Source organism: Zalophus californianus, chromosome 6 (assembly GCF_009762305.2).
Source record: "Zalophus californianus isolate mZalCal1 chromosome 6, mZalCal1.pri.v2, whole genome shotgun sequence".
Lineage (NCBI taxonomy): Eukaryota > Metazoa > Chordata > Mammalia > Carnivora > Otariidae > Zalophus > Zalophus californianus.
Window position 1 is genome coordinate 45,745,265 of NC_045600.1, and position 27,568 is coordinate 45,772,832.

Here is a 27,568-nt window from a genome sequence, read left to right on the forward strand (position 1 = left end):
AGGTCCTGGCATGATGGAACTGTCGCTCACATTTTTGTTACCAGAACCTAACTTAGCATGTGGCATTCAGCAGGAGCATAGGCAGTGTCTTTTGGGGAGCTAGATGACTAATTAAATTACATGGTTATTTATTTAGTCCTGGGCATACACAGGGACTGGACATTACAGTTTCCCATGTGTCTATCAGCCATACATTTATAAATCCATTTCTTAGGAAGTAGGTCCCTCAGTCAGTAAGTAAACTAATTTAACTAATTCAGTTCATTCTTGGTTTTTTAAATTGTGGGGTGATGATGATAATGGAAACAATTTAGTGCTTACTATATGCCCATTTTACACATTATACTCATGGAAATTAAATTTAATGTATTTTACTTGTGGAAACTCACTTAATTCTCACTACAACCCATTGCAGATTATGTTATTACTCATTTTAAGGTTGAAGAAATGGCACAGTAAGGTTAGGAACGTCTGACGTCACATAACTTGTAACCTTTATGCCCCTACTCATGTACTGATTGAACTTCGGGGATACCAAAAAATAAGAAAATCCTTAACTCTTAAGAAGTTTTTAGGCTATTTGGCTCAGGTCATGATCGGAAGCCTGCTTCTCCCTCTCCCACTCCCCCTGCTTCTCCCACTTCTCCCTCTCCCACTCCTCCTGCTTGTGTTCCCTCTCTCACTATCTCTGTCAAAAAATAAATAAAATCTTAAAAAAAAAAAAAAAGCTTTTAAGGCTAACTGAAAAACAGTTACTGTATTTAAGGAGGTAATATATAAATGCTAAATGAAAGTTGTAGAAAGTAGTGTTCCAGGAATTTGGAAGACAAAACCATTCCAAACGGTATATTTATAGGTTGGGGAATTGAGTTTGTGAATTAAGCTTTTAAAAAGTTTCAGCCTGGGGCGCCTGGGTAGCTCAGTTGTTAAGCCTCTGCCTTCGGCTCTGGTCATGATCCCAGGGTCCTGGGATGGAGCCCCACATCAGGCTCCCTGCTCACTTCCTGCTCAGTGGGAAGCCTGCTTCTCCCTCTCCCACTCCCCCTGCTTGTGTTCCTGCCCTCGGTGTCTCTCTCTGTCAGATAAATAAATCTTTAAAAAAATAAAAAGTTCCAGTGTTTTAGTGATAACCTAATATTCTGATAAGTTAGATATTTTCCCTGTATTGGCATTTTGTTTTTAATTTTTTTCTTTTTTACTGTACTAAAGTTTTACATTTTTATGTAGTCAAATTTGTTATTTACTTTATCGTTCTGGGCTTTCATTCTTGGTAAAGAAAATCTTCACAAATACTAGAAAAGTTCTTCTATATTTCTTTTTCTACTTTTATATAATTATTTCATATTTATATATTTTAACTCATTTGTAATACCAACATTTGTTATTTTTAATTCAAATTTAATTCACCTGAAATTTGTTTACTAAGTATGGTATGAGATTGACATTTTGGTGGGAAATTTTCTAAAATGGATTAAATACTTTATCACTCTTTTAAAAAAGAATATGTAAGAATGTAATTTATAGTAACCAAGTTATCAGGCAGATTCTAAAGTTACATGAGGTTTTTAATATTTGTAGTAGGTGGCCCAAGACTGTAGTGCTTGTTGAATTTTTCTCTCCTCCTTATAATTTTTGTTACTGTTCTGTATAGTTGAGCAAGCTTCTGTTCTGTTGTTGACTAAATATGTTACTTCATCTTACCCTATAATAACTTTATACTTCAAATATGTTTTAAATTGGGCAATCAGGAATATAAGGTAGTTGGGATTGTCACTGAACTGAGACTTAGAAGGAGTGTAAAATGCACATACCCTCTGTCCCAGCAATGTTGCTAGAATTGGGAAATAAGTACAAACATACCTGTTGGAAGGCATTTGTTGGAAGGTATGTTTGCAGCAGCAGTAGTGAAGTCAACAAAATTCTAAACAAATAAATGCACACCAATTGGGAATGGCTTAAATAAGTTATGGTACCCAGGAGGTGGTGTGTATAGCTTCAGTTAGACTCACTGATTTATAGCTTGGCTCTGAAACGTAATAGCTTTTGACACTGGACAACTTACTTAACCTCTCTGTCCTTCAGTTTGCTCCTCTAAGATGAGAATAATAGGATTGTTGGAAACACTAATTAAGTTATTATTGTGGAGTGCCTAACAAAATAAGAATAGAAACAATGAAGTGATCAAAAATGAAGCGTAGAGGGGCGCCTGGGTGGCTCAGTCGTTAAGCGTCTGCCTTCGGCTCAGGTCATGATCCCAGGGTTCTGGGATCGAGCCCCGCATCGGGCTCCCTGCTCGGCGGGAAGCCTGCTTCTCCCTCTCCCACTCCCCCTGCTTGTGTTCCCTCTCTCGCTGTGTCTCTCTCTGTCAAATAAATAAAATCTTAAAAAAAATAGAATAAAGAATTAAAAAAAATATACAAAGTAGAGGAATTTGAGAGGGCTGATTTTATTAAATGTTGTGTATTGTAGGGGAGTATATTTTGTTTTAGAAACCTCATAAAGAAAATTGCCAATTCTGGGCGCCTGGGTGGCTCAGTTGTTTGGGCGACTGCCTTTGGCTCAGGTCATGATCCTGGACTCCCAGGATCGAGTCCCGCATCGGGCTCCCTGCTCAGCAGGGAGTCTGCTTCTCCCTCTGACCCTCTTCCCTCTCGTGCTCTCTATCTCTCATTCTCTCTCTCTCAAATAAATAAAGTCTTAAAAAAAAAAAGAAAATTGCCAATTCTAACTCTATTTAATTCTAAATAGTAATTATAGTCCATCATACTAGGAATGAATTTTCAATATTCTGACATTCCTAGTAAAAGATTTATTTGCTAGATCTTTGAAATACACAATGAGAAGATTTTGCCTAGAAGATAATGTTTTTCTATCCCTTCTTTACATATATAGCAGGATTATTCTTTGCCCGCCTGAGCTGCAATAATGTTTTTAGCCCTTTTAATTAGTATGGGGTGCCCAAGTAACCCTTTCACAAAATGCCCTTAATAATTTTAAAGTTCTAGCATTTAAGGATATCACTGACTATCCCAGTGTTCTTTAAAGCTGAGAAAGGAGAATTGACCGCTTTCTTTGTTGCTTATTTAACAATGTTTAGTGTTTAGATACTGCAAATTGTTTTAATTATTAACATTGGAAGAATACATACTAGGGACATCAAATCAGATACTCTGTGGCTAGCAAGATTTTTTTTTTCTTTGTGTTCTCTTCCTAGACTAGATCATGACAACTACAAAAATCTCTAGCATGATCACCACTTTTCATAGGTAATTGTTTCTATCATTGCATTGAGTGAGGTGGTGGGGAGGGGTTGTTAGAGTGGAAAGGAAATTGCTAAGTATATTCCTATATTAGGTAAGGGAAACAGCCATTCTCTTTCCATAATCCGTTAACAGTGTGATACCCATTTACACATTTTCTTTTTAAAAATTACGAAGACAATATATAATTAAGTTAGGACTTCTAGGGGAGGTGCTTTTACTTAACATTATTCTGAACTTTTAAGTCTTAATTTAATCCAGTCTCCTTGATTTTTATAGTTTAAATGATGGAGGATATATTGTCAGTTGACTAAGTCAACAAGTTTTTATTTAGATAGCCTCTACTATATGGTTAGCCCTATTGAACACTGGGGAATTGGAAAATAAAATATCCCTGCCTTTAGGGACTTAATTATAAGATATATCTTTGTTAGCAAAATGTTATCTACCCATTTAATACTTTATTTGTAAATCTGTTGGAACCAGTTTACCTATTCACTGAGAAAACATTAACATAAAATTATTCTCTTAATTTATGTGCATTTATTCAGTTACATTGAGCTATCTTAAAATAAGGTATGAATTTCAAAGGGTGATAAATGTGGATTATGTTTGTCACTGGACATTTGACTAGAGCACTTTATTCTTTTGAATTGGACAAAAAAAATTTAGGTTACAGTTTCTAAGATTCTTTACTCTTAAATTCACTTGAAATATTTTCTTCAGTTTATGGTTCACATTAGGAAAAGTCTGTTTTTTCTTTTTTTCCATTTCCTTTCCTTTTCATTCTTTTGTTTCTGTCTTCTATTGTTACCTTTCCTTTACCTTCTGAATTCCTTTCTTTCCTTTCCTATAGGCACTGATGTTCTTTACATTGGCCCTCTGAAAGGTGAGCCTTGCCACAATTAAAAACAAAAACTTGGGGGCACCTGGGTGGCTCAGTCTTAAGCGTCTGCCTTCAGCTCAGGTCATGATCCCAGGGTCCTGGGATCGAGCCCCACATCGGGCTCCCTGCTCGGCGGGAAGCCTGCTTCTCCCTCTCCCACTTGCCCTGCTTGTGTTCCCTCTCCCACTGTGTCTCTCTCTGTCAAATAAATAAAATCTTAAAAAAAAACAAAAAAAAAAAAACTTGGTCTGTCTGCTTCAGCTATATCCTTAACTTTTCTAATTCCCTTGAACTGATTTTTTTCCCCCATATTTCTGCCAACTTATATTTTTTGACCTTGTTATTATATGTTCTTATGTTACACAGGTAGAGTTAATGTTACATGTTTTCAAGACAGGTAAAATAATGTACTAAGCTTTCCTTCCAGAACAAAGCTTTGTTTCACAGTTTCCTTTATATAGCATGTATTATTGAAAACTAAGATTCTGTACTTAATTCATATTTACTACCTATTTTTCATGTCATTTATTAGGAAGTATATATTCAAGCCCAGGACTTTATAGTAAAACAATGACCCCCACTTACGATGCTCATGATGGAAGCCCCTTGTCACCGACTTCTGCTTGGTTCGGTGACAGTGCTTTGTCAGAAGGCAACCCTGGTATACTTGCTGTCAGTCAGCCAATCACATCACCAGAAATTTTGGCGAAAATGTTCAAGCCTCAGGCTCTTCTTGACAAAGCAAAAATCAACCAAGGGTAAGTTATAAAATAGAGGTATGTTGAGGGGTACCTGGGTGTGGTTCAGTTGGTTAAGCATCCGACTTGTGATTGTGGCTTGGGTCAGGATCTCTTGGGTCATGGAATCGAGTCCCACATTGGGCTCCGTGCTCAGTGCAGATTCTGCTTGAGAGTCTCTCTCCCTTGTCCTCTGCCCCTCCCCCTGCTTGTGTACATGCTCTCTCTCAAATAAATAAGTCTTTAAAAAAAATAAAATATAGATACATTGAAGAATTTCTCCAGCTAGAGGTAGAAACATTTTATTAATTTTGTCTTGCGTTGTTCCACTGCTCTTGTTAATTTGTCCAGGTGGCTTGATTCCTCACGATCTCTCATGGAACAAGATGTGAAGGAAAATGAGGCCTTGCTTCTTCGATTCAAGTATTACAGCTTTTTTGATTTGAATCCAAAGGTACCGAGGGTTTAGAGGGATCTCTTCTTTTTTTCCTTTTTGTTTTTTTCATTTGGACGTTTGTTTTTTTGCAGTTGGTGGGTTAAGGAATCATTTATATATAGCAAGTCTGAATAATATTAAAAACCCAAGCTTTAGACAAAAGGATCTGTATTTGAAATAAGTCTATTGTGTTAGCAGGTTGGAAGCATAATTCAGCCTTTTTCTTTTTTGTTAAAATAATTGAATTTTTGATTGATTTGTATTTTAAATGCACTAGCTTTGTACTATAGAATTGGTAAAGTTAGTTTTAGGGATTTTTTTTTACACCTCTCTTTAGCTGTATTTTTGGTAAAAGAAGAGTTTTATGAAATAGTACCTTTTCAATGACTTTCAGATTTCTAATTATAAGGCAAAAGATGTTGCTTCAAAGAAAAATTCTTTAAGTCTACATTTCTTCCTATTTAATAGGCAAATATTGTAATGTTTTTACTATCAAATGACTACATCATCTGTGCTACTGAAATACTTTGCTTTTCTGAGAAGAATTAAATTTGCTATGAAATCTAGAGTATTTTTCCCTAGAAAACACATGGCACAGAGATTTGGATCTTTTGCTTCCTTATTTATCATCCTTGGGGGGAAAACCTCTCTTGACTATTTCTCATCCTTTTCATGTCTAGATTATAGTGTAGATTTTAATGTATATACTTACCATTTTTTATTATGTGCTTAAGTAATTCTTTTTGTAACAGTAAAATGTATAATTTAGAACTACCCCCCAAAAAATCTTAACCCCTTTCAGGCCACATCATGTCTCATTTTAGGTAAAACCAAATCTGTTTTGGGAACATAGTTACATTTGCTGGGGAAGGGGAGTTGCTTGTTTTGTTAACATTCTAAAATAGTATTGTTAAGACATTACTGTTAATTTTTATTAACATAACTAAATGGATAATTCAGTAACGTATAAGTAAATCTTTACTACAAGTATATATATGTACTCTCTATTTCAGATTCTTAAAATAATTACTGTTTCCAGGGACCGGACACTTGTTTAAGTATGCTTTTCCATAGTGGGCAAGATGTTCCCTGAAATAATTTACTCTCTGATTGTAACATTTTAGTGTGACAGGTTGCAATAACAATACTGAAAAGCAGTCACTTTCACCTTATTTTAAATGTCATCTTTCAAGTTCATTTTGTTAAGAGCTCTGTAATATCTAATGATTATTTCCCTGTAAAATAGCATACAGAATCTTACTTCTAATACTGAATAATAATATTTTGGTTTTTTTAATGTCATTTTTAATGCAAAAATTAGAGGTGGGTATATATACATATACCTAACCCTATAGGTATCTTTATTATTGAGTATTTGATACTGAATAAAAATCCCAGGGAAAAAAATGTATTTCGAAACTTTTTTGTCAAGCTTTGAAAGTGAATATTCAGTTTTCAAACTTTTTTATGTTAAAAGTAATATATTACAAAAGGATTGTGTCTCTTTTGCTGCAGTATGATGCAATCAGAATCAATCAGCTTTATGAACAGGCCAAATGGGCTATTCTCCTAGAAGAAATTGAGTGCACAGAAGAAGAAATGATGATGTTTGCAGCCTTGCAGGTAGTAAAGAGTATTGTATTGGTAAATGGGACTTTTCATGGGAAAAGCATAGCGGATTATTTTTAAATACTGAATTAGAAAACTGTAATAGTGTTTTGATAGTGTTTACTTTTTGCTTTGTAGAAATTGAATACACTTAGAAGACAAAATAAGTACATGAATTTAATTTTTTGTCTTATCTAAGAGTTTAGTGGTATACTTAATATTTTTCGGTATCCTATAGGAGAAAAATATCCTCCCATCCCCAAATATATATTAGCTTAAAACTACCCAGTTTTCCCTTAGAAATAATATATGTATTGCAAATCAGATTTCTAAAATGAAGCTTATTAATTGCATAATTTCCTAAGTAGCGGGGGTGATAATATTTTATAAATGGCTATAGCAAAAATATGTTTTAAAGGTGAAAAAATTTTAATAGTTTAATGAAACTAAACAAATAAGTTTTTAGAATGATAATCCTTAAGAAGTAGGTAGCTAATGTTTTCCTGAGATTAAACCAGTGTTATCCCAAAAGTGGTTCTTGCATATGAGCTTTAAGTACAGGAAGCAGAGTTGACGTTTAGTTGTGAAAAGCTTTCACTGCTGTGGCTCAGCCGGTTAAGCAGCTGCCTTTGGCTCAGATCATGATCTCCGGGTCCTGGGATTGGGCCTCATTGGGCTCCCTGCTCAGTGGGGAGACAGGGAGCCTGCTTCTCCCTCTGCCCCTCCATTCCCCCACTTGTGCTCTGTCTCTCAAGTAAATACAATCTTTTAAAGAAGAAAAAAGGAAAAAAAAAAGCTTTCACTGTAAAAATGATTTTACTTTCTTCTCTTTAGAACAAAATAAAAATGCTCTCAAACTTCTAAATGCTTTTATACATCCAGGAAAGTTTTCTGGTTAAGACTCAAAAAATTGTCCTTTGTAATGGAAGAAAAGCTCATTTCTTCTCAGTTTACATGATGAAAGAAAGGGATCGAAACAAAGCTTAGACAAGGAAAATATTTGATGACAGATGAGCTAGTTTAGAGACTTGCTTAATCAACTAGTTAAGAGTCTTCTATTGTGTTTCTGGATAATTCAGACTATCTGAAGAATTTCTTGAATTAAATTCTGGAGTAATCTTATTCAGAGTACCTCACTTGGTTTATGGCTTTCTACCTGTATCTTTCTTTCTTAGAATATGGGTTTATAATTTTGTAGTGAAGGTTTTGCCAATGACAGAATAATAATACATATAAAATATATTTGAGGGAAAACTCACAGATTTTTATTATATAGTATTTTTTTAATCTTTTATTATAAAAATAATGCACTTAAAAAAAGCCCAACAGATACAAATGTGCCTGGCACATAGGTGCTCAGAAAAAAAATTTTTTTTAAAGATTTTTTATTTATTTTTTAACAGAGGGAGAGACAGCGAGAGAGGGAACACCAGCAGGGAGCGTGGGAGAGGGAGAAGCAGGCTTCCCGCTGCGCAGGGAGCCCGATGTGGGACTCGATCCCAGGACCCTGGGATCATGACTTGAGCTGAAGACAGATGCTTAACGACTGAGCCACCCAGGCGCCCAGAAAAATTTGTTGAATGAGAATATAGTTGACCCTCTAACAACAAGGGGTTGGGTCCACTTAAATAATGCAGGCTTTCTCCAATAAATATAGTACATTAAGTGTATTTTCTTTATGATTTTCCTAACATTTTCTTTTCTCTAGCTTTATTGTCAGAATGAGTATGTAACACACATACAAAATATCTGTTAATTGACTGTTTATGTTATTAGTAAGGTTTCTAGTCAAGAGCAGGCTATGAGTAAAGTTTTGGGAGAGTTAGCGCCCCTAGCCCCCATGTTGTCCAAGGGTCAAATGTACACACAGTTGTATTTTCACAGAAATGGGATTATTTTGTAGCTTTCCCCCACCCCGTGTATTGTAGATACTCCATTTTAGAGCAGTAGAAAATGCATCAGAAACCATGAATTTTAATGTCTGGAAACTGAATGTCCCAAAACATAGCTCTCCTGAACCATTTTAGAATCTAGATTTAATGAGAGAATTCTGAACTAAAAATCTCCTGAGTTTTTAGAAGCCTTCCCAGAGACTGACCCAAAGGCTCTAGAACCCATCCAGTACCATAAGGGGGAAAGTTTGAAAAGATGGCAAGGAAATGCCTGGTATTTTTATCTCCAGCATAGCCTACACTGAATTATTTTCTCCTTGGGGCTTCTGTTTCCTTTTGTAACATAAATCTACAGTAGTAAAAAGAAACAATTAAAAGAAGGTGAGGATAAAAAATAAAAAGGTAATAACACTGTTTTTAAAGCAATTACATCCAAGTCTGTATTGTAACATTTAATAGATATCCCATGCACCCTCTGAAAGCAAAGCTGGATTTTAAGACCAGTCCCATTCTTAGCCAGGGTTTTTCCGAGATAACTTCTAAGGACTTTTTGCATCACAATCACCTGACTCACTTAATAAAAATGCAGATTCTGGGCTGAACACCAGATTCGCTGAATCAAAATCTCTGGGGATGAACCTAAGAATCTGTATTTTTAACCAACTCTCTTCATGATTCTTAACGTTACTCTAACATTTGAGGCGACTAAGGGCTTCAACCTATCTCATTGTCCGTGATTTGTGAACATGGAAGTTTCTATCACTAAGAATCTCATTTTAGCATAACTGAAGGTACAGCGAGAGACTGTTCATTACCAGTTCACTAAATCTTAAAATATAGGAACACTGACAGTTGGCCTCAGATTAGTTCAGTGTTCCCCATGAATAGGCTGTATTGGATACTTGAGAAATTTGGAGTGCTATTTAATGCTTTGAAAGGTAACTGATGAAGTGATTTTAAAAGTTCTGCTTACCTTTGTATGAAACCTCTGTAAGGTTTAGCATCAAAATCTAATAGATTGTTAGTATTTGTTCTAACTACTCATCGTGTACACACACACACACACACATATATATGATTGTATATATTCACAATAAATGTAATCAATCTTATCATTCTTATGTAACTGAGAATATAAACATCTTCCTCTGATTATGTTTTCAGCATTGAATTGAGGTGGGGCGGGGGGGTGGTGGAGAGTGGAGCTTTAGCTTTCGGCCTTATACTTATAACTGACAAATTTTCCTCTGCTGGGTAATAGCAGTAATATAAGGTAATCAATGTTAATCCATTTTTACAAAAGACCTTATGCATATTCTGTTAATTCATTCAGTATTCATTGGTTTCAGGATCTGTTCTAGACACAGGGAATACTGCAGTGGCGGCGGTGGAGGGGGTGGGGCAGAAAACCAGTAAAAAAAAAAAAATCTCATGTGGAGCTTAGTGGAGGACATGTTAACTCTGAATTCTAGGGCTTCCCAAACTAAATTCATTTTTATATGTCCAAAAACCTGCTTCTTTTGGATAAATATTAGGATATTTAGGACACTGATTTCAGGTGCCGTTTACTTTCCTGTCATTCTAGTTCTTAGCTTCATCTTCTCAAGTTAGGTGATGAAAAGCATTCAGTATAGATGCAGTAATCTCATTTTAAAGTTTTAAAGTTAGAACAGTCATTTAAAGAAAATATTTCTGTTTTCAGTATCACATCAATAAGTTGTCAATCATGACATCAGAGAATCATTTGAACAACAGTGACAAAGAAGTGGATGAAGTTGATGCTGCCCTTTCAGACCTGGAAATCACTTTGGAAGGGGGGAAAACATCAACAATTTTGGTAGGGTGAATCTAATTCCTACTAGTATTAGATTGAATTGATGCTTATCTTTTTGTGGATTTAGGTTTTCATAAATATTGGGTGGCTATGGAGAAATATTTCGTGTTTTAGAGAATACAGGTGTTGACTTTTCAGAAATTAGTATTGTTCTAGTCTCCAGTGCTTCAAATACAGTAAAGATAGATCTTGTGATACGTGCCCATTCTCTCACAAGCAGTGGGAAAACAGTTCTGCAGAGTGAAAGGTAGTCTCAAGTCACGGCAAAATCCATTTAGTGAGCTGCACATTTGAAATATTACAAAAAGAAGAGAATAGATCTCAGGAAAAATTTTAAATACTAAGTTTGGTTTTAAAGCTTAGGAATTAGTTATTACAGAAGAAGCACTTACTTTCAGGGCTGTTATGATTTTGCAGAATTTTCATATGCCCAGATATAAACAGTTTTAGGTGAATTAGAATCAATAATATGTTCTTAAAGGTTATATGAATTGCCATTTTGATAGCATCTTTTATTAGCTTTTTATGCCATTTGAAAATGACTTTGTAACTTATGACCATATGATTATACATTTAAAACCTTCATAATCTGTATTTTATGTAATTTTGCTTATCGAATAAGCTGATACTTGATATCAGATACTAAACATTAGAGTTTCAAATTTCAAGAAAAATCAAGAGAAAATGATTTAATTCTTTCCCTAGGGTGACATCACTTCTATTCCTGAACTTGCTGACTATATTAAAGTTTTTAAGTAAGTACAAAAAGGGGAGGGATTCCACATATTAATGAATGATAACTATCAATTTCATAGTCTCATTCACATTATTGAAATTTTTTTATTGTAAGTTTAGCAAATGCATCTGTAAAAGCATTTACCAGTTAGAGAAACACTAAATTATGAGAGAAAATAACCATCTTTACCAAATTAAAACTGCAGTACTCAAGAACTTGTTTTTTTCTGATAAACATTTTTCTTAAAGGGGAAAAACAAAGACTGTTGCCTAGATTGCATTTCGTAGACTCTGAGACGTACAGTGGCATTGCCAGTGGTTATTTCCTTGTTCAGAGCCCCAGATTCTATTGCATTTTATTCATTTGTTCATGGAACATTTTATAGTAAGATTCCAGTGTATCTTATCTAGACTTTTGTCAATCTAGGCATAATCCAGTTGAGAGCTAGGTGTTAAAGCCGAGAGGTAAAGAGGAGAGGAGGTGATGTGGAGTATAAGATGTAAAGCTATTATGGAATAAACCATTTACTGTAGCTAAACCTAGAACAGCTTCCCATATGGATCATTTCTGAGGTAGGGGCATGATTTCAGATGCAGCTCCCTACCCCCTTTCTCCGCCCATTACACACCTTTCCTTATCCACTCTCCATCATGACTGCTCTGTTTTTTTTGTGTTTGCCATTGGGTTGGCAAGTTGAAGCAGCATTCAGATACACCCCTGAAAGAGATAAACACTCCCCTCACTTTAGTTATGCTAAACACTCCCCTCACTTTAGTTGTGCTAGGTGCACCTGCCTGTCCAGAGAGACCCCAAAGGCAGCCCTGTACACACCCAAGAACCTGCTGGTGATTTTAGGACCTAGGAGCCTTCCCATTGGTGACATTTACTTCACCTTTCTTTTCTTGTCCTTTCCATGTGACCTAGTGATAGAGATGGCTGCCACTGACAGAAATACTCAAAGCCTGGCCCCCTCCTATCTTTCTCCTCTGCCCATTCATTCTTTGTGAGATATTCCTGAGTAGATTGGTCAAGAAGAGGCAAATCCAATAATAGCAACATTGAAAAGAAAACACTGGCCCAAGGACTCAGTTCAATATATGTACAACTTGGCCTTAGACTTTTAATGATGTGAAACTTTGCTGCTAATACTGTTGATAAAGTTATTTAAAAAGTTGTTTTTCTGTTAATTCTATTTGACACGTAGGCCAAAAAAGCTGACTCTAAAAGGTTACAAGCAATACTGGTGCACCTTTAAAGATACATCTATTTCTTGCTATAAGAGCAAAGAAGAATCCAGCGGCACACCAGTTCATCAGATGAACCTAAGAGGTAAGGAAAGCCTTGGAATGACCAGTGTTGATGGAGAAATTTCTCTTGGCTAATAGTCAAAAATCTTTCGCTTTGCTGGTGGGGGGGGGGGGGTAGTTTTTCAGCAGATTCATTACTCCTTTGGGTACTGTTTTAGGTCTGGATTCTTCTTTTTTTTGGTATGTTTTTGTCACAGTTTTGAATATTCAATTTCACACGGATATTTTGTTGTAATCTCCTTGTGCAGTCCTCATTTGAAGTGATACCACTTTTCTTCTTGTCAGGTAAATTTGTGGTACCTCTTTTCTCATCTTCAGCATTGGGATATTCAGGTTTTCTTCATTCTCATCTGTGTTGTAGTTCTCTCCTCTGTTTTTGCTGGCTTCTCCTTTATCAGCATCCTGCTCCTCTTTCTGACTTTCACTGATGACAAGCTGATCCCTCTCAGGTTCCCCAGCCTCTTTTTTGGCTCAGCAGTGGGGTAGCAGGCACTTGTGGGGTTTGACCAAGTTCTTTCTCTTCCCCAGTAACTCTTCCTGCACATTTTTGTTCAACACTCAGCTCTTGGTCTGGCCTCTGGGGTAGCCCCAGGGTACTCCTCTGAGGCTCCTCCTAGCTGACAACCTGAATCTCATTGGCTTCCTCTTGTCTCTTCAAATCTAGAGCTGTCCCTAGGGGCTGGTATTTGAGGCACATGTCATTGGACACATTTCCACTCCCTTGTGGTAAGTGTGCTTCCTGTGGCCTGGGCTGATGGGGCTGGGGGCTCAGAGCTACTACTGGCTTTGGCCTTCTCCCCCCACCCCATTTCATTTGCCATTTGGGTGACTTCTTTGGTTCTTCATACTGCTCCTTCACCTCCTTTATCTGATTGATGCAGTGGTTCAGGTAGAAGGAGAATTTCCTGTCCAGGTTGGTCTGGTTCTTCTGCAGCTAGAGGAAATCTTCTCCTTCCTGCTGTGATTTTTTTACAGGGTCTTGCAGATTGTTGATGAGCCCTTCACTTGTGGGCATATTTACTAAAAGCACCTGGCTCACTTGCAGTGAGAACTGCACTCACCACACCCTTGGCACCAGTGTGCTTGATGCAGGATGCAGTAGATTGGCATCTCACCATTCCATACTCTTTACAACAAAGGCCAGAAAACTAAAATACATTTTCTGGACTTGTTTCCAGTGAGGTTTTGATTCCAATCAGATGCATTCATATTGAGACTTGAATTCCTGGTTTCCTAGCCTCTTGGTGGTAGCACTTGCCTTTGGCAGACCAGTTGTGAGGGTGGTGTTCGGGGAGTTAATTCCTATTGGCCCAGCCCATTAACCCTTTTACATTTTGCATGTACATTTATGATTATATGTAAAGCAATATGGCTTTCTAACTAAAAATATCCATATTTGAACAAAAGTACCCAAGAAGGGGGCCCCTGACTCATTCACAAAAACGATTCCCAAAACAGTTTCATTTACTGCTTAAAATACAGAGGTGCTTTCCTTGATCTATAGTCTTAATTTTCCTTTCTACATAGTACATTAAGATATTTTTACTATATTTCAACAAAATGTCCAAATCTGTGTTCTGCCCAGTAATCCTGTGAATTGTTGTTTTAAAAAATAGGAAATCCCTGTCCTGGGTAGAAGATTGATGTGCCCATGTGTTAGAATTCTGTAATTTTCCTAAAAGTTAATTAGGCTCACTGCCTTTCTCTTGTAAGAATCATGGGTTTAAATCATGGGTCTCTCATTATTTGTTACTCTTAGAATCCATTGCAGCTTTGTTCTTGCTTCTCTTCTAGGTTGCCCAGGACCAGCCCAGAATACCCACTCTTGATATATAGACTAGATCTGTCTTCTCTGTCCCCCCTATTCCATCCTTAACCTTTTTTTTTTTTAAGATTTTATTTATTTATTTGACAGAGAAAGAACACAAGTAGGCAGAGAGAGAGGGAGAAGCAGTTTTCCCGCTAAGCAGGGTGCCCAGTGCGGGGCTTGATTCCAGGACCCTGGGATCATGACCCGAGCTGAAAGCAGATGCCCAACCGACTGAACCACCCAGGCGCCCCCATCCTTAACATTCTCCCTTTGTGACTGAGAAGTCAAGTCCTGGTATGGAGAATGGCTTACGATGTGCCACCTCTTCTGGGTCCTCCCAAAAGAGCACTTTTCCAGCACATCACACTAACAAAGATACCACCAGTCTAAAAATCAAATGGCATAGATTCTGTTCTGCTATTAAGCCCTGTGATTTTAGAAAAATAGCCTCTTTGGCTCTCAATAACTTCCTCTAAGAAATGAGAGTTTTAGACTAGATGCTCTCCCAAGGCCTTTGGACATCTAAAATGCAAGGTGTAAAAAATTCAGTTAAGCAAATACTGAGTGAATTCCTGTGCCGTAAACTGTGCTAGATACTAGACACATGAGAAAGAACAGATGACAGTCCCACCCCTTGAGGGGTTTAGAGCATATTGGGGAGATAAACAGTTACAATTTGGACAATAGTGCTTTAAAAAGTAAGTAACAGATCTAAGGAAGAGCGAAGGGGTAAGGGTGCTTGCTACATCAGTGTTCAGTGACAATGGAGAGAATTAAGGTAGACTTTGTGGGGGAAATAATGCCAGAGTTAGATCCAAGGTCTAATTCGAGGTCCATGGAAGGAAGGTGAGTTGGTAAAAGCTGTCCAGGCAGAGACCGGTGTGGAGAAAAGCATCAGCAACCACAGGGAGTCTGTGCTGCTGGAATGTAGAGTCCAAGGGGGAGGATGAATACTTCGTAGTGGCTGTTGAGTCTGATTCCTACTAAGATGAGTGATAATAGCAGAAGAAATTGGCAGGAATTAAGAGGATAAAAATGGTGAGATTGTTTTTTAAACTGGCAGCAGTGACGTGCCATTGAAAGATTATTAACATGAAAATGAAAGGATCCATCCTATTTATATTGGCTACGGTATAGAGGAGTAATTTAGAGCGGTGACTGTGATCCAGATTAAGGTGATCAATATGGATGGGGAAGAGGGCGCCAATTCAGAGGACCCTCAGGAAGCCCAGTCAGCCGCCTGGGTGATTGACTTGGGAGAGGCCAATGGGGAGTGACTTATTCTGGCTTGTGCAGTTGGGTGAATAGGGTTGAGAATGTACAAGACCTGAGTTTGGGGAGAAAGATGATGAGTTTAATTTTGGGTCATTTTAAAGTCGAGGTACCTGGGGGATATCTATTGAATATACGCTGTAGGCCATTGTAGGCCATTGGATCACTGGGAGATCGGCACTGCAGATACTGATGGTAGCAGTTTTAGGATTAAAGGTAAATGCAGCCTTAGAACAGTTGTCTGTAATATGAAAAGGCCTAAGAAGAGAACCCTGCAGAACACCCATGTTTGAGGTCCAGGGCAGATTAGAGGAAGAGGAGCTTGCAAGGGAAACATCAAATGCTTATGAAGACCATGGAAATGAGGTATGGTGGGGGCTAAGGTAAAAGTTGTTTCCAAAAGGACAATAATCAATAGCATCAAATGCTACAGAAAAGTAAGATAAAGATTGTTAAACCTCCATAGCATTTCACCTCATTGGAGGTGGTTAGTGGCCTTGATGAAGAACAGATTCAGCAGATTTCAGTGGCCTTTTGAGTATGGGAGCCAAAGTACAGTCACGGAGAAGTAAATCGGAAACAAAGATAGCTTTTTGATGAACCTTATCTGTGACAAGGAAGGAGAAAGAGGGCAATAATAGCAGAGAGAGGTATAAGGTGGAGGAGAAAGGCACTTTGTGGTTTAAGATGGGAGAAACTCAAGGAAGTTAAATGCTGATGGAAACATCACACTAGAAATAGAAAGGAAGAAAGAAATCTAGTATTTGGGAGAGGAAGAAGATCTCTTTAATGGATCAAGCCTCCTGGGATGGCAGAAAACTCAGCCCACTTGTGTAGGAGAGCCTTAAGAGGAGAGGTGCCTCTTCCACTGTGTGGAAGTTGAGGGCAGCTAGCTTTAACATCCATGGTGGCAGGAAGTTCTGTGATTCACTTCTGATGGCTTTCTTGGAAAAAAGAGATGAAGTTGTCCACTGAGAGTGAGTGGCATCGGAGGCCTGAGAAGATTTGAAATAAACATTGTTGAGAATGTCTGAAAACACAAATACTACAAGTGTTGAGGGCCAGGTTGAAGTTGGGAGTCCATGAATTTCTAGTGAAACCTATCTGCTTGGTTTTGTGATTTCCCCCCCCCCTCCCCCCTTTGAGTGTTCAGCAGCCTAATGTAAGCAAGTAAAAGATAGGTGGTTGGATTGAGCCCTGGTTAAGGTTTTGGTAAATGTGTATAATGGAAAGACAGTGAGTCTAGGGAATTGGAGCTTGATAGCTGGTGAATGGTGTGCAGGCTGAACTCAGGAAAAGGAAGAGGTGAAAACATGTTGCTGATGGGGAGAAAGTTGAGGGGTTGCAGCAAAGGGTCCCTCAGATAGTTTGAAGAGCGGATTGAAGATTGTGATTAGAATGGGCTGTTTGCATTGTAACATTTCAGAGGAAGCATAATTGGGTTATAGTGAAGTGTGGCATGTTGCCATTGAAGTAGGCAGCCAAGGTGGCATGGAGTGAATGTGGCTGAGATGTGGCCTCGTTAAGTGCCTCTGCACCTACACTGGCACCTGAGTTACCAGTCACTTTGCCTCTCTGGGCTTTTTAGTTTTTTTGGTATTTTACTTTACTTTTTTTTTTAATTTTTATTTTTTTAAAGATTTTATTTATTAGAGAGAGAATGAGAGACAGAGAGATGAGAGGGGGGAGGGTCAGAGGGAGAAGCAGACTCCCCGCTGGGCAGGGAGCCCGACGCAGGACTCAATCCCGGGACTCCAGGATCATGACCTGAGCCGAAGGCAGTCGCTTAACCAACTGAGCCACCCAGGCACCCACTTTTTTTTTAAGTTTATTTATTTAAACAATCTTTGCACCCAACATGGAGCTCAAACTCAAAACCCCTAGATCAAGAGTCACACGTTCCTCCAATTGAGTCAGCCAGGTGCCCCAGTATTTTATTTTTAAAAGAGGTCTAATTATTACGGGATTATATACTTTAAATCCACTTGAATGATTAATGAAGTCTGTAGAAGATCACATATCTTCAAACATCTCTTTTTTTGTGTGTGTTTTTTTTAAGATTTTATTTGACAGAGAGACACAGCGAGAGAGGGAACACAAGCAGGGAGAGTGGGAAAGGGAGAAGCAGGCTTCCCGCGGAGCAGGGAGCCCAATGTGGGGCTCGGTCCCAGGAACCTGGGATCATGACCTGAGCTGAAGGCAGATGCTTAACGACTAAGCCAGCCAGGCGCCCCCAAACATCTCTTTGTTTTAACTTTGCAGATTAAATGCATTGCCGCACAACTTACTGATAGTTTGTAATATTTGCACAGAAAGAGTTAAATGCTGTAGCTAATATTTTTTAAAAGAAAGCAAGGGGGAGAAAGTCCACCAAATTCATGATAGGAGTTGCTTCTGGAGAGAAGACCTTCCATTTATCTAAAATGTTCTGTTTCTTTTAATATACTTCAGTTTTAAAATTTGTCCTTTTTATTTGGTGGATATATAGAGGTTTATTATCTTGTTTCTTATACTCTCTGTGCAGAGAAATTTGCTCGAGTGCAAAGAGCAAGGCGACCACAGGCCCTGCTAACAGTTTACAAGCCTACTTGATGGTCCTGAGACGTACTGAGGGTGACAATTGGAATACCCTTTAAAGAGCTTGACATGTACATTATCTTTTTGTCCTTATAGCATTCCAGTGAGGTAGAGTTTAAGGTCGGGAAATTTGGGGAGAGATGTTAAATAAATTGGCAATAATTATGAAGTGACAGAGAAAGATGTGGAACCTAAATCAGATGGCAGAGTTCCACTCCACTATATTACACCGGGTTTAAGTGACAGAGAAAGATGTGGAACCTAAATCAGATGGCAGAGCTCCACTCCACTATATTACACCAGGTACTACTTGTTTAAGACAGCCATTATCCCACCATCTAACTGAGTATATGTTCAGTCCATCTAAAGCTACTAGCTAATGCTTAATCGAGTCGATTACATGGATTTTGTAGCCCATAAATCTATGTGTTGCTGAAAACTTGACAGTAAAGTTCTGAATATCAGTTATTTTCATGCTGACTTCCCCAGTATGTAAGTGTACATTACCTTCTGTAGTAGATGTGCTCCTAAAATATCGCGCATAAAGTTAACTTATGAATTGAGTCATATCTATGAAGGAATTACGGTTTTAAAGAAACCATTTTTGTGCAGATGCTCACTCTCTGAATTGAAGTATTTCTAAGTGTGAATATTTAAGTGCTCCAGCACTCTGGAATTTTGGAAAGAGGCATATGTGTAGGAGCATCCAGTTGGATCAGGAAAGCCTGTGTTTTTCCTCCTCTCCCCTCCCCTTGTGCCATTAGGCTTCTTCCTTCCATGGAGGCATAGGAGGGCCCTGAGGAGACTCCCATATAGGACCCCAGCTCAAACTAGGAATCCCACACACACAACGCCTTTTCTTTTTTTAAAGGCATCATAAAAGTCATTTATTCTTGGGGCACCTGGTTGGTAGAGCATGGGGTCATGAGTTCCAGCCCCATGTTGGGTAGAGAGACTACTTAATGTGTTTTGATGACTTTTTTTTTTTAAGTTAGAATTGAATTACAGAAAGATGCTTTAACACCCCTATACATTTAGAAACGTAAAAACCCCAAATAATTTAAGGTTCAAGGAACTGAATGATATTAAAACAATATCGGGGCACCTGGGCGGCTCAGTCGGTTGAGCATCCAACTCTTGGTTTCAGCTTGGGTCATGATCTCAGGGTTGTGTCGGGCTCTCTCTCTCTCAAATAAACAAATCTTAAAAAACAATGTGGGATGGTGTTTTGGGGTAATATCCTTATTAATAGTACCCTTCCTTCTCTTTTCAGGCAAGTTTTATGAAGGCCACAAACTGTATTAGATGTGACTCTTTGCTCCGCTTCAAAGTTATTGGGCAGAAAAACTTCTTCCCAATTAATAGATTCCAAAACAGCAAAATTCAGCACGTTAAGATACCATAAAATGAGGGCTGCCTGTATTGGCTTGGGATTTCTTAAAAGTAAATTTCACCATTTTAATACTTTCTTTATTATAGGATGTGAAGTTACCCCAGATGTAAACATTTCAGGGCAAAAATTTAACATTAAACTCCTGATTCCAGTTGCAGAAGGCATGAATGAAATCTGGCTTCGTTGTGACAATGTAAGTTTTCCAATTAAAAATAAAAACCTCAATTTTTCTTTGATTCCTTAGTGTGAGTAGACCAGTCATCCTTATGTTTTATACTCAAAGGACCCATCGTGTGATACATTTCATATTTTAGTATTTCTTTTCAACAGGAAAAGCAATATGCACACTGGATGGCAGCCTGCAGATTAGCCTCCAAAGGCAAGACCATGGCAGACAGTTCGTATAACTTAGAAGTTCAAAATATTCTTTCCTTTCTGAAGATGCAGCATTTAAACCCAGATCCTCAGTTAATACCAGAGCAGATCACAACTGATATAAATCCTGAATGTTTGGTGTCCCCTCGCTATCTAAAAAAGTACAAGAACAAGCAGGTATTTGATTCATTTTACTTCATCTATTTTCTTCTGGTTTTATGATTTTATGTACATACTTTAAATTTAGTTTCCCTGCTTAAACAAAACTTTAAATCTTAATTTCATATCCGGTGGCCAGAGTATAAAATAGGCTGCAGATATCAGTTGGTCATTTAAAAAAAAGTTTCTCATTTTAATAGCACAGATAAGGAGGTAAGATAGTTGGAAGCATATTTACTCGCAACAACCTAAGGAAACCACCCTGTGAATGGGGTGTTCTTTCAGGGAATTGAATATGGTGTGGATGCTTTCGGTTTTATTCCTTATATAATGAAGTGTGGGTATAAAGCACAGCCAGCGTTTCCCAACAAAATCTGTAACAACTCCTCTTGCTGTCGAAATTGACTTTTCCAGCTTTGGAAATAAACTTTGTAAGGGTGGAAATAGTCTGTAGTTCAACATTGTCTTTTCTTAACAGTAAAGAACCTAAACCAAGATTTATATGATGTGACAGAGTTTGGTAAATTTTCATTGAAATTCACTGCTTTTGTTAACTCTGTTTAGAATTCCTTTCCTGGAAATTAATACCATAAAAGGATTGCTATTTAGGAAAATGGTTCTTCGGTACAACATAAAAGGTTCTTTGCAGGGGAATTTCACTTGGGATAGCCCCCAGTATTTGCTACACCAAACATCATGCCATAAAAGGCAAAGGCTTCAGTCTGAGGTGGGGGGTGAAGAAGACCTTTCAAATAAATATTTCATATCTATGTAGTTTCATTTTTATCTCTGTTAAAGAATAATTTTAAAACATTACTGAAAAGGCCCAATGAAATACCCAGAATGCTTATTAATTCTTAACTTTAAATATAATGTTTATCATATGGGTCTGAAATCACTTAGCTAAAAATAGATATTCATAAGTTTTAATCACCAAGTATTTGTTTTTAAGTTTCAGAGGTTGTGTAAGCTACATGGAAATTGTTTATCCCACAGTCGTATGATGTGGGAGTAGTGAGGAATGGAGGAAATGCTGCCCTGGGGAGCTTTGTGGAATGTAGATTGTAAGTTAAAAAGGGAAAGTGAATCAAGTACTAATTTCATTTTTTTAATTCTTAAATATTTCATTTGAAAATTGTTAAAAAAAAACTTGTTTCTGAAAGTGGATTCATTTGCCTTCAAAAGGCAAGGAAGAATTTCAAATCTTAGCAAGCTTATCATTTCACTATCAGGTATCAGGAAAAAGAGATCTTAAAATGTAACTGTGAAGACTGCCAAATGTTGGTTTAGTTTTCAGAGGTACTGAGTTGTTTTCTCAGAAGCCTTTCAAATGATAGTTTTCATTTTTAAAAAAAGATCGTTTTCTATCCCTGATTTCTCAGCTAGATTGTCAAGTGAAAATTCTCTTGTGGACAAAACCAGTGAATATTTGACTCTTTAACTGGCAGGATGCCAGTATATGTGTGGTCCATGGTTAAGGATTCTTCCAGCCTTGTCTTCCATGTTGGCATCTTATCAAATGCATAATCTTTCCTAATTCTCCCTTCTCTGACTAGATTTATAAGTTGTTCCCAGAAAGTAGAGACCTAGGAAGGGCTGACAGGCAGAAGTCTAGTTGCTATTGTATGTCAGGTGTTTAGTCATTGTTAAGCTAATACAGTGGCATTCAGGAGTTCAGTAGGAAGAGATGCGGGCCATGGGCTCTTTCATTCCTACCAGGGCCCATCAATAGAGATTCTGTTATATTTAATCTACTTTAAATCCCCAAAACTACATATTATTTAAATTTGCTATATATATCTTAATGTATTTTTACATTTTAAAGAAGAAAGTTGTTCTCTGTTTTACCGTCATTACAAATCGAAATAGACTAATATGTGTACATCCTCCATTCCTAGTGTAGTGTATAGCAACTCTTCATTTTCCCTTCTAGGAAAAAGGATGCAAAAAACAGATGGTAACTGAGGGGTTTGCTTTTCTTTTGTAAATAAAGAAACAGTATGGTCACTGCACTTACTTTATACCTTCAGCTTATTTCTGAAAAGCGGTGCATGGGTCATATTATCGGACTCAATCTCAAAACATTAAAGGTTTTTGAATATTAATTTTGATTTTGCTACTAAAATCATTAGTCCTACCCTAACCAGTAAGAACTGGTAAATGAGCAGGGAAAAGGGTATTTGCTCTTTATTTTTCCCTACAAATTTTCTACCCATAATTTTAGTAACACTTAACAATCTAAAATAATGTGGAAGTGTTTTCTCAGTATCCTAAATGGAAAGTAATCGCTGCTTCCTTGTTTTCATTTTCATGCTTGCATTTACTTTGCTTGGTTTCCACCTAAAGTAATTTTTTTTGCATGGTTTTTGGCTGGAATTTTGGTTTGCAGGTTACCGCAACTTTTTCTTTGCTTCATTGCCATTTTTCTGATTGCCTTTTTTTTTCTTTCTGCTTCCTTTTTCTTTCTTCGCATTGCCATCTACAGCCAGGCTATATAAGAGATTTGGTAAGTTCTCCGTATTTACCAAAAAAAAAAAAAAGAAAAATACATAAAATATTGAAAGCCCTAGCCACAATCCCCTCTTACAGATTAATTTCCTTCCATTCTTTGTGGGAGTAATCATCCCAAAGGGAGTATAATTTAAATTAAAAGTTAACTTTTCTAATGATTCCTTTAGAAAAAAATTTTAAATTATTATGGTGGTTTCAAGTACTTTAAAGGTGCTAATATTCCTGCTAGAAATTTATATTCCAGGTACTCACTCTGATAATTGTGTCTTGGTGCTAAATTTAAAACTCATATCATGTAAAGGATTAGAACACGCCCTTTTATAAAAGCAGCGACATATGTGCGTATACTTGGAATGTATCTCCAGTGTGGTAGTTATGTACTCCTAATAGTGCTTTTTATTTCTGGATATATGGGGACTGACATTAATGAAGAAATATATCAAGGTTTATTTTGAAGACTCATCATTTTACTAAAATTCCCAAATGTAGCTGTAGAAATGTCCTAATTCCAACTCTTACAATACGTGATCGTGGGGTGGGGCACATAATTCAATTTTTTACTTTTTGTCTTGATCCTCCCATAAAAGAATATTGTCTGATGGTAAAGGTGGTGTTTAATCATGTTTAGATAACAGCAAGAATCTTGGAGGCCCATCAGAATGTAGCTCAGATGAGTCTAATTGAAGCCAAGATGAGGTTTATTCAAGCTTGGCAGTCGTTACCAGAATTTGGCATCACACACTTTATTGCAAGGTCAGTGGTTCTCCTAAACACTTGTGTATAAATCTTAATCTGTTCCTTTTTACTTAATCTACTTCAATTAAACATTTAAAGTACCTACTGAGATCTACTGAGCAATTTTACAGTAAAATGTAAAGAACATTGAAACCTATTTTCTGTACTTGTAATTTTTACATTAAAAATTCAAAATGATTTCTATTTTTACTTATGTGAAAGTATCATTTTTTTTTTTTTAGAGTTAAAGTGCACATCTTAAAAGAAAACCAGAGCAGCATGTCCTTCCACTCCCACCAACATGTTTTTAAACATTTTGTATGTTTTTAATACTATAGGTTCCAGGGAGGAAAAAAAGAAGAACTTATTGGGATCGCATACAACAGACTGATTAGGATGGATGCCAGCACAGGAGACGCAATTAAAACATGGCGTTTCAGTAACATGAAACAATGGAACGTAAACTGGGAAATAAAAATGGTAAGCTCAGTGTTAACTTGAGTGCGTGTAGAGCCCTTCTGCTAAGAATTAGTGAATTAAGAATAAAAAGGCCGATAAATTCTGTAGATTATTTGTATCATCACCTCTTAAAGTATAAAACCTGGTTGGTTATTCATTTCCCACTTAAACTTGTCCACTTCATAACTAGCCCAGTTATTAGAATTCTAAGAACATAAGGATCTGCTTAGAAGCTGGTTTTCTGGAAATGGTACATCCTTGTCAGTCACGGTAGCAGCTACTGTTTATTGAGGGCCTTCCCTGCGCCAGTGCTGATGCTAGATGTTGCTACATTCATACCCTATTCCTCAGCTCACCACAGCCTGCTGGGGTGGTTGGATTGGCCCTACTTTACAAAGGAGGGCACTCAGAGGCCTGACAGCCATGATCGCCATGACCACACACTTGGTCACAGGGTCAGGATTCAAACTCAGATGCTCAGGGCTCTCAAACCTGGCACAGCTACTACTACAGAGCATGCTGGCCCTAGCCTTGGAGTACAAGGAATGGCATTTAAAATAAGCAATGTTTTACTGATAAGCCATGGGTTTTAGGATCATTAGGTTCGTTACATCAGTTTCTCTTACTGCATAGAATCTCATATTTCTGAAATACAGTAGTATCCCTCCTTACCTGTGGTAACCACGGTCCAGAAGCAGAGGACCCATCTTCCTTCTGACGTATTGTTAGAAGGTCCATTTAGTAGCCTAACACTACATCACAGTGTCAGCTGTGTCCTTCACCTTCCTCCCATCACGTGGGCATTTTATCATTTCCCATTATCACAAGGGTGAGTGCAGTACAATAAGATATGTTGAGAGACCATATTCACATTACTTTGATTATAGTATAATTCTGTTTTATTGTTAATCTCTTACAGTATCTAATTGATAAACTTTATCATAGGTATGTATGTAAAGGGAAAAAAGCATAGTATATATAGGGTTCAGTACTATCCACAGTTTCAGGCATCCACTGGGGGTCTAAAAATATAGTCCCCATGGATAAGGGAGGGCTACTGTATTCACACATGATACCTAAAGGTTAAATATCTAGAGCAAATATTAAATACAGGAAGTAGGTTTTCTCCCAGGCCTTGAAGAGAGACCTCATTAATTGAATCACCAGAGACCATTGGGAACATAATGACCTAAACCCCGTGCATTCAGTCTTTTCAGAACATGAAAACTAAAAAGGAGTGGTGGAGGGGCTAATAAACTTCATTCTTTTGGAATTGAAGGCATTATTAAGTTTAGGATTTAAAAAAAAAAAATTGAGGATCAACAAGTACTTTGTGAGAGGGCAGACTTTAAATAGAACATTAGCTTCGCTTGTACCCAACCATACGGAGTTTTCCTGGGACTGACGGTTCTTGGTCTTTGTTCCAGGTCACGGTAGAGTTTGCAGATGAAGTACGATTGTCCTTCATTTGTACTGAAGTAGATTGCAAAGTGGTTCATGAATTCATCGGTGGCTACATATTTCTCTCAACACGTGCAAAAGACCAAAATGAGAGTTTAGATGAAGAGATGTTCTACAAACTTACCAGTGGTTGGGTGTGAATAGAGATACTGTGTAATGAAACTCCATGGCCATAACAATATTTAACTTTGAAAGCTGTTGTTTGTTATATGCTGCTTAATAAAGTAAGCTTGAAATTTATCATTTTATCATGAAAACTTTTTTGCCTTACCAGACCAGTTAATAAGTGCACTAACAAGCACGACTATTAATCTGCTATCATGATACAATATATGGACTTGAATATGGCACACATTCCTTAGGGCCATGAATTGAAAACTAAAGTAGTGGGCAAGTCAGGAGCAAAAAATCACTGATTTAATTTAAGCTAGCCAAACCAAGAAACTCAAGCCATCTACTTTAAAGCAATCCAGGGCTTAAACTATATGAAGTCTATTTATCATGTTTAATGCATGTGTTTTAATGTATGTTTAATTTGATCTTGTGTTTTAAAAATACCTACTTCTGATAGCCATTGATTCTCCATCCCCCGACTCCCACCCCCAAATAAATCAGGCCTGCAAAAGATGCCTGATATTGACCTTGGAGGAAAATGCTATCAGTCCGTTAGGCTTGGTTTGTTTTTGTCCTTGAATAAGCATGTATGTATATTGTCTTGTGTTTTTATTTTTACACCCTGTTGTATTACAACACTTTTAGTATTCACCAGCATATTCACTGTCTGCCTAAAATATGCAACTTTTGCATTACAATATGAAGTAAAGGTCTATGAAGTATGCATTTTGTGTAACTAATGTACAAACACAAATTTTATAAAATTGTACAGTTTTTTTAAAAAACTACTCACAACTAGCAAATGGCTTAGATGTAGCATCTTTGCCTTAATTAAATGCTTTTAAAAATATAATTAATGTGGTTTTCATACCTGCTAAATTAAGAATGCATTATAGTCATGATTTGCCACAATGTCCTTAACTCTAATGCCTGGACTGGCCATGTTCTTGTCCACTGCGCTGTTACAGTCCGCGTTGGTGCTAGTCAGAAAATTCCTAGCTCACACAACCCAAAAGGGTGCCGGGAGGGGTGGATTACCAGTATTGTCCAATAATCCATGGTTTAAAGACTGTATAAATGCATTTTATTTTAAATAAAAGCAAAATCTTTTATTTATGTTTCTTTTTGTACTTCTTGTCTTTACTGTTTACATACTAATTATCTGATGAACTTTTGCCTACACCTTGCCTTATGAGGACAGCTTGCTGGTATTCCAGAGTATCACCAGGTAGTGATACTTAATCTCTAGAATAGATTCTTCCACCCCCCGTCACTTTTTCTGCTACTTAAAAATGAACTGCATAATATTTAAATATTAGAAATATAAACAGAAATATGACAGTTGAACAGACATTGTTGACGGGCCAAATTTGTTTGAACTGCAAACTGACTCCTGGTCTAAAAAACCACAACTCACATGTATGAATTTACTCCCTGTTGTCAGTGCTATTACATCCTCATTCCACCGCAAAACATCAGTCCTGGACTTTCTCCTTTAGCTCTGGCATTTAATCAGTCCAAGTCTTGCTCATTTTTCCCTCAGGCAAACTTTTGTCATTGTTATCACTGACACCTGAATTCAGGTCCTTGTCCTGTGCCTGCCACAATGCCACAGCCTCTAAAAGCAAAGCTCGGATCACATTCTCCATGGCTTTTCTTTGTACTCTAAGGTCAGGTCCTAACAAACCTCACTTTAAAATATAAGGGCTCCTTCCACTAAAAAAAAAAAAAAAAAAAATTTAAATAATATATTCCCTTTCCTCACCTTAAATACAGGTCACCAACTTGTATAGTCACTCAGTAAAAGCCCTAACACATATATATATATATATATTTATTTATTTGAGAGTGTGCATGAGTGGGGTAAGGGCAGAGGGAGAAGGAGAGGGCAAAGCAGACTCCCCGCTGAGCAGGGAGCCTGACTTGGGGCTCCATCCCAGGACCCTGAGATCATGACCTGAGCTGAAGGCAGATGCTTAACCAATTGAACCACCCAGGAGCCCCAG

The 27,568-nt window shown here is 37.4% G+C and overlaps 1 protein-coding gene across 4 annotated transcripts in view; it reads left to right on the forward strand.

The window, feature by feature from the left end:
* FERMT2 (fermitin family member 2) overlaps positions 1-26,678 on the forward strand; it is a 93,832-nt gene extending 67,154 nt beyond the window's left edge. Inside the window, exons 5-17 of one of the 4 annotated variants that reach the window (XM_027570452.2) lie at positions 4,117-4,149; positions 4,679-4,904; positions 5,235-5,337; positions 6,835-6,942; positions 10,522-10,656; positions 11,359-11,408; positions 12,594-12,718; positions 19,835-19,941; positions 20,079-20,300; positions 22,768-22,788; positions 23,422-23,546; positions 23,867-24,008; positions 25,415-26,678. In XM_027570452.2, the coding sequence (XP_027426253.1) occupies positions 4,117-4,149; positions 4,679-4,904; positions 5,235-5,337; positions 6,835-6,942; positions 10,522-10,656; positions 11,359-11,408; positions 12,594-12,718; positions 19,835-19,941; positions 20,079-20,300; positions 22,768-22,788; positions 23,422-23,546; positions 23,867-24,008; positions 25,415-25,588 (1,571 nt within the window). In that variant the 3' untranslated portion in view covers positions 25,589-26,678. The remainder of the gene's footprint in view (positions 1-4,116; positions 4,150-4,678; positions 4,905-5,234; positions 5,338-6,834; positions 6,943-10,521; positions 10,657-11,358; positions 11,409-12,593; positions 12,719-19,834; positions 19,942-20,078; positions 20,301-22,767; positions 22,789-23,421; positions 23,547-23,866; positions 24,009-25,414) is intronic. The other 3 variants (XM_027570454.2, XM_027570453.2, XM_027570455.2) reach the window with 3 other exon arrangements.
* The last annotated feature ends 890 nt before the right edge of the window (positions 26,679-27,568 follow it).